General features: G+C 37.3%; 1 protein-coding gene across 1 annotated transcript; it reads right to left on the minus strand.

The window, feature by feature from the left end:
- Nucleotides 1–2,458: 2,458 nt before the first annotated feature.
- LOC117636938 (TMV resistance protein N-like) lies at nucleotides 2,459–6,588 on the minus strand. The gene is made up of 6 exons (XM_034371665.1): nucleotides 6,077–6,588; nucleotides 5,199–5,927; nucleotides 4,827–5,082; nucleotides 4,460–4,738; nucleotides 3,226–4,335; nucleotides 2,459–3,133 (listed from the first exon to the last, which is right to left on the minus strand). The coding sequence occupies exons 1-6, from the start codon at nucleotides 6,586–6,588 to the stop codon at nucleotides 2,459–2,461; spliced, it is 3,561 nt and encodes a 1,186-aa protein (XP_034227556.1).
- Nucleotides 6,589–7,275: the final 687 nt, after the last annotated feature.

Consider the following 7,275-nt stretch of genomic DNA (forward strand, 5'->3'; position numbering starts at 1 on the left):
TAACTGATTCTGATAAACCACATCAGGTTATGTGTAGTTTCCTGCAGTTTTTGAAAGATGCTCACTTTTCAAAATCTAATCATCTTAATTGCTCCACTTCTGCTAATTTTTGTTTGTAAAGCCAAAAGGCACAGTTTCTTTTGCCTCTCCTTCCTCTCTGTTATTCTCTCTTCTCTTGAGAATTAACCATCCTTTCTGATTTTGTATTGAAATAAATCTAAAAAAAAAGCAACCATGCTCATAATCATGCCCTGCTGCAACCAAAAGCAGATATAATCCTATACATTGATACACGAATTCTATATTTTTACTTACCAAACACGATATCCATATTTTCACTTACGAAACACAAATTCTATATTCTCACTTACCAAACTTGCTCAAATTTTCTGTCTAGAATTAAAGTAGCAAATAAATCTTATTTCTAACCTTCTTGGTATGCCTAAAGTAGATACATATATATATATATATTATTCTTATATTCTTCATTAGCCTAATTATTCTCATTAGTAACCTTCACACATTCTTTCATTTTGCTAAGAATTTTATTTTCCTTTTTTTGGGTCACAAGTCTCAGAATTATACTAACATTTTTAACACATTATTTCACCCTAGCAATAGTTTGATAATACAGCATAGAAAGGTTGCCCTGGAAATGTTATTTTACTCGAGGGCCGTAGTAAAAGGACAAACAATTTAGGAAAACACCAATAAAAGAGGTAAGTGCAGAAGGAAAAATGATGTCCTGGAAGCAGAGCACAAGTTAAAACTATAGCATACACTTGAGAAACTATCCATGTTAATTAACACATTGGTTGAGGTAGCTATATCCAGGCTTAGTTAATTATCACAACTTGAAGTTAAAGAAAATCTCAAATTTGGGGATGACCTACCAAATGTGGACTTGAACCTACAGAAGAAACCATTTAAGCAGAATAAGATACCTCCCACCCAAGTTACCAACCATTTTAGCAGAAACCATCCAGCAATGCACAGTGCACACACTCAGGTTCATCAACATGAAGGCCTCTTCCAATGCTAATGAGAACACCCTTTGGACCCAACGCATCAATGACTTCAAAATCAACACTGTCGTTGGTCTCCTCAGAAGTGATCAGAGTTCACACAGCAACCAACTCCACGGAACTTGGATAGTATTCCCAGTACTTCAACTCTGGCTTTGCCAATTCTTCCCGAGCCTATAATGCCAACTGTTTTTCCAGAGAACTGAAACGAAATTAAGAAAGGAAAATCATTATAAAAGATACAACAGAAGCAATTAGCAATGAAAATAAGCTGATTTTGCTTAAACCCATTAGGCTACGTCCAGCACCTTTCAAAATCTAATTATGTTAATTGCTCCACTTATGCTAATTTTGTTGTAAAGCTAAAACTCACATTTCCTTTTGCTTCTCCTTCTCTGTTATTCTCTCTTCCCTTATGAACTAACCACCTCTCCTTTCCTTTCCTGATTTTATATCGAATTAAATTTAAATAACAGCAAAGATGCTAATTTACATGCCTGCTGTAAAATCCGAAAGCAGCTATAATCGTAAAGCAGCAATGAGCAATCAAAATCAAGCAGCAAATTTCCTTCACTATCAGGCCTACACTTGTCCATATTCCTTGTAAATAACCTTAGCTCTAGAGAAATGTAAAGAGCCTGTATATAATAAGAAATACTACACTCATTTCAATATGGTGGAAACAGAGGAAATACACATACAATAATTACAATTCTCTCTGCCTCTTATTCTTTCATCCTTTTCTCCTAGCTTTTTCACACACATTCTTTCGTCATTATTAATTATTTTCCCCTTTTTTCTTTTGGTCAGAAGACTCAGAATAGCACCAGGTGACTAGGTCCATTTCATTCTGAGAACAATAAAACCTGACACAGCAATTTAAATAATAGCACTAGTTGGACAGTAAGAACCAGCCAGGCCGTTAGAGAAACACAAAATTACAGCATATCCTGCGAACTATATGAACAAGATGTTAACAAGAGAATTACTCTCTCTCCTCCTACCTAATATAAGAACTAAAAACAGAGATATTATGATGCAATCAAATTTGAAACTTTGAGAATCCCACAAATACATTGCTTGTTTCCCCTCATCAGTAATTAAACAACTTATTTACAAACAACTTATGAAACGATTAAAATCTAATTGCCTTTTAATTTTTTTAACATTAACAGTTTTCATTAATTATATCAGACGGTTTGATGGCACAGGAGTCCATTGATGTTCATGTCCACCTCAGTTGCCACATATGGTGATTAGAGTTGAAAAATATTCTGTTACTTAAGCTCGACTGAGTAAATAAGAGGATTCATAACCCAACAATATTATCCTGCAGATATGTATTTGGAAATGGAAAAGTATATAACCAAAATGTAATAAGAGAACAGCTCTCCTGCTACCTCATTGAATGATTGAACCAAGCACAAAATAATTTAGACTTCCTTGAATCTTTTGCTGATTGGTTCATCCTCGTTATCAGAGCTACCAATTCCTGGTTCATTGGCGTCATCAGAGCTACCACTTCCACTAGTACCAATTGGGGCCGCCACAACAGGAAAACTTAGCTCTGGCAACAAACTGCAAATTTTTGTATCGACAAAAAATCTTTTTCGCCAGAACTGGTTTCTCTCGGGGATTTTGATTATTCGGTTGAATTCTTCCAAATCCCTCTCGTACACCAAACGAGCCCCACATTCTTTTATAATCGAGCTTGTTTTGAGTCTCTTGCAAGATCCGTATGCACAGTAATGTGCTTCGAATGAAAACTGATGACTGGTTGAGGCATCGGTGAGGCTGGGATCATCGCGAGGCAAATAAAGAACCCAAAGGTGTTGTGACTCAAGATGTCCGACTTTAAAAGTCTCATACGGACCCCCTAAATACTGAATTTGGAAATAATCATATCCAACAACCGAGGCTGGATTTTGCAAATATTCAGAATCTTGAAAAACAACACATAAAGCAATCCCAATCCAGTCGCTACTAGGTTGTGGAGGTAGAGGCAGCTCCATAGTTATTGAATCTCCCACACTTCGATTATCGAACCAATCTGGAATTTCACTTCCAGGCCATACAAGTAAGTCACCAGCCCACATTGAAAAGAATTCCTGTACGAAAAGAATTCCCATTATATTTACTATTGCAAAAGAAAACCTTATCCCAACCAAAAAAAAAAAAAAAAACGAGAGAGATAGAGTACCCGAGTGGCCAATCTCATTATTATTGCAAAAATTCTATTAATCCAGCCTTCTTCTTCAACCAATCTGAAGCAATTATGACAACTAAACCTAAAATCATACACATTGGCTCCTTCGCTCAGCTTAGATGGATCGGACAACCTTTTTAAGGCAGTACAATTGTTTACATTTACATTTAAGGATCTACTTGACGGAAGATCTGGCAATTGCTCAAGCCTTTTGCACCTACTCAATTGAAGACACTCAAGCTTAGCAAGGAATCTAATGCTTGGGGGAAGGCTGACAAAATTGTTTCCACTAAGTGTTAAATATTCTAAAGAAGAGATGTAGCCAATATTATCGGGGATGGCACCTTCACCAATGTTACAATCACTTAGATCTAATTCAGCCAAAGAGCATAAATGATTTAGAGAAGACAACACCAAACCCCAGGGGTCAGGTTTAGGGTCAGGATGACTCTTTCTATTTCCAAATAAACGGTCAAGGCCCCACCCAGTGCCAATGTCAATACCATCCCTTGAAGTTGATGATCCACTAAAGTTTAGATGTTTGAGGTTTTTCATAACAACAAGCGGCTCTCTCATAGCACTTCCGTCTAAATAAACCTCCTCTAAAGACTCCATGTCCCCTGGCAGTTTGTCAAGTTTTGAGCAACTTAGAGCCCAGAGGATTTTAAGAGACTTCAAATTGCATATCGCACTCGGTAGACCCAAGAGTCTTTTGCAATCACTTACGTGCAATTCAACAAGGCCAACTAGATGTTCAATTGATGAAGGTATTTGCTCGATAGCAGTCTCGCATAAAATAAGCTGGAACAATTTTGTCATCTGTTTCCCAAATTCTGGAATCTTTTTCACTTTTGAGCAGCCCCAAAGACTCAATAATACGAGAGAATCCATTTTCAACTCACTTGGGAGACTCTTAATACTTTTACAGTCCCTAAGTCTTAAAACTTTTAGCTTTTTGTGAACTGCAATAGACGAGTGAACCCCAACTAAATTCGTACAACCAACTAGATTCAATTCCTCAAGATTCGGAATGCCTTTGAAATCTGGGACACTCGTCAATTTTTCAGAGTAACTAAGATCCATGTATTTCAACTTGGGGAAATCCTGTACAGTACATAAAAGTTGTGGAATTAAAAGTTTCCAAAAACCGTACAACTTATGGTACAGCCATACTCAAAATATTTCTAAAGGAAAGAAATTACAAAATGTCATATTTCAATAATCTTACCTTTTCTCCATCCCAAAGCCGGACAAGTTTGCTATGAAGCATCTCGAGTTTAATGAGGAAACGTGGTTCAAAACTTGGCGGGAGCGACTTGGAAGGATACCAACTCCAACGGATAATTATTAAGGAAATTGGAAGATCTTTAGGAACTAAAGAAATGACAATATTATCAAATTCAAGAAGCATTAATCTGCGCATCCTAGAGAAGGCTTCAACACAATTCCAGTGCACCTCTTCTAATTGGGGCAGACGTAAGACTATACCTTCAATTGCTTCCGTACCCTAACATATAATTTAGAAAAAGGAGTAAGTTAATTTAGAAATGGCATATAGTTTCTTTCAAGTATAGTATTTCTACAAAGCTTCTTACCGTATTGTTTATGAATACATGAGAAATGTCGTTGTGATGCCACAAGAGACTGCGTTTACCAGGCTCGGGAGACTCTTCACGAACAATTTTCCATGCCATTTCTTGTATCAAATCATGCATCTCAACAATGTTGCTACCAAAGTGGAGTTTCTCAATAGTTAAGAGAGATTTCTCAATAAGAATATCTATCTCAATAAGACTGGAAATGTCAAGGCTCCAGTCTAGTACTTGAATAACTTGCTCTTTGTTCTTCCCTCTATATGGAGACACGCAACATGCAGAAAAATTTTCTTCTCCATCTCTTTTAGTCCATAATAACTTACTCTGAGTGAATCAAAAATTTCGGGTTCAGGAATTTTGTTTAGATTATACAACGCACTCTTCCACACATCTTGATCTCTCCCATACAAAGCACGCCCCAAAGTTTTGAGAGCTAATGGAAGGCCTTTAGCATAATATAGGAAATGCTGAGACAGGTCCTGAAAACCTTCCTCAGGCTGATCTTTCTTAAAGGCATGTCGCCAAAAGAGCTCAAGAGCGTCATCATCCTTTAATACATCTACCTTATAGGTTGTTGTACCATGCTGAACAAGTAGACGTTTATCTCTAGTTGTGATGATAATTCTACTCCCCACACCAAACGAAATTTTATCTCTAGCCAGTATTTCTAGTTGGTGTAATTGATCCACATCATCAAGTACGAGAAGAACCTTTTTATTCCTTAAAACTTTATTAATGAAAACGGTTCCCTCCCTTTCATCACAAACATGATTAATACTTTGGTCCAAGATTTGGGAAAGAAGTTGTCCTTGTAGATTAGAAACCTCCCTCTTTCTCACATTCGATAGAAAACATTTAAGTTCAAAATGATGGGAAATTTTCTGAAACACAAGGTTAGCAAGGGTTGTTTTGCCTATCCCACCCATTCCCCATATCCCTATAAAGCGAACCTCATTTGCCTCGAGATCTAATTGCAAGCGGAGTTGATCAAGTGCACAATCAATTCCAACCAATCTCTCTTGGGAATCTAACAACGTCAATGTAGGATTCAATTTCTTCCACACACATTTGACAGTGTCTTTGATAAGCTCTGCTTCCCACCTATATACAAAGTAAGAAAATTAAAATAACCATTAATCCATAAATACAATATCCAAGGCTGTTGCATTAAAGCAAGAACTGAAACGTAAAATCCAAGTAAGATTCTTGTTAAGACACAAGAAATTAGTTGTTCATGCATGCATGCTTACTTATAATTCTTTGAATCTAAGCCAGAGAGATTGGCAACTTTTCTTAAAGCAGCTCTCCACCGCTTCACCTTCTCTGCTTCTTCACTAAACCTTTCTTCATGCTTAGTGAATGCTTCAGCAAATCCCCCCTTTTGGTATCGTACATCAGAAGGATCCACGTCATAAAAGATTGGCAGAATTCTATTGGTGTCTTCCATGCATTCAAGAATCTTTGAGAGTTCATCCAAGCACCAAGGGGAAGAAGCGTAATTTGGGGAGAGAACAATGATGGCAAGATGTGATTCTTCGATTGCGGTCAACAGCTCCGGAGAAATAGTTGCTCCTATTTCAAGGTCTCGGTCGTCCTTGAAAGTTTTTATTGTTTGCCGGTACCGCAGTTCGTGGTCTAAATGAGACATAAAACCCCTGCGAGTGTCTGCTCCCCTGAAACTCTGAAAAACATCATGTTTCCATTGAGGAGGAGCCGATTCAGCCGAAAGAGATGCAGAGGCTTTTTGGGTGCTCAAGGCCATTGGAAAAGACGGTTCCTCAAAATCTGGCTTCGAACACACTCAGTAGAAACATAGAAAGAAGACGGTATAGTGCTAGCTTTAATTTTTCTTTTGGTAATTGAAAATGTATTAAGCAAAAGAGAATAAAGAAAACAAACTACAGATCAATGAAAAGGAAATGTCAACTGTGGACAATAAGCTCAGCAGACCACCAAAACAATCATAAAGCCAGAGAATTTGCAGGAAAAGAACCAACCCAACCAAAAACAAGACGCAAAATTGACGGTCTGCAGACAAATAGAAAACAACACACTGAAAATAATCAATTCGAAAGTTGTAGGAGTAGATGAAATAGAGAACGAAAGTACTTGCCTTATTTTTCTGTCAATCACAACATAACACGTTACATGTATGCAAAAAAATAATTCATAACTTTTAGTCACCCTTGTAGTAAAGAGGCACTATGGAGACAACAAAGATGCGCTAATGGGGATAACAAAGAGGCACTATGAGAGGAATGGGCTATTGTTGAATAAATGTTTTGAAAATGTTTATTTTAGCACAAACCTAAAAATAATTCATGAACACACAATAGAGATAATGAAAGCATTGTAGGGGACGTAGGAAAAGAAATAATGGAAGAGAGAGAGAGAGATGGAAAACTGTGTGTCCGCGTGGTGGTGTTGACCAAAGAAAACCACACACGGT

This window comes from Prunus dulcis, chromosome 8 (genome assembly GCF_902201215.1).
Source record: "Prunus dulcis chromosome 8, ALMONDv2, whole genome shotgun sequence".
NCBI lineage: Eukaryota > Viridiplantae > Streptophyta > Magnoliopsida > Rosales > Rosaceae > Prunus > Prunus dulcis.

Bases quoted from the DNA above. Each gene is read 5' to 3' on its own strand.
- LOC117636938 (XM_034371665.1), bottom strand. From the start codon at position 6,588: ATGGCCTTGAGCACCCAAAAAGCCTCTGCATCTCTTTCGGCTGAATCG. The intron at 5,928-6,076 runs GTAAGCATGCAT...CTTTGTATATAG, and splicing joins TTAGATTCAAAGAATTATAA to GTGGGAAGCAGAGCTTATCA. The intron at 5,083-5,198 runs GTATAATCTAAA...GTCTCCATATAG, and splicing joins GATGTGTGGAAGAGTGCGTT to AGGGAAGAACAAAGAGCAAG.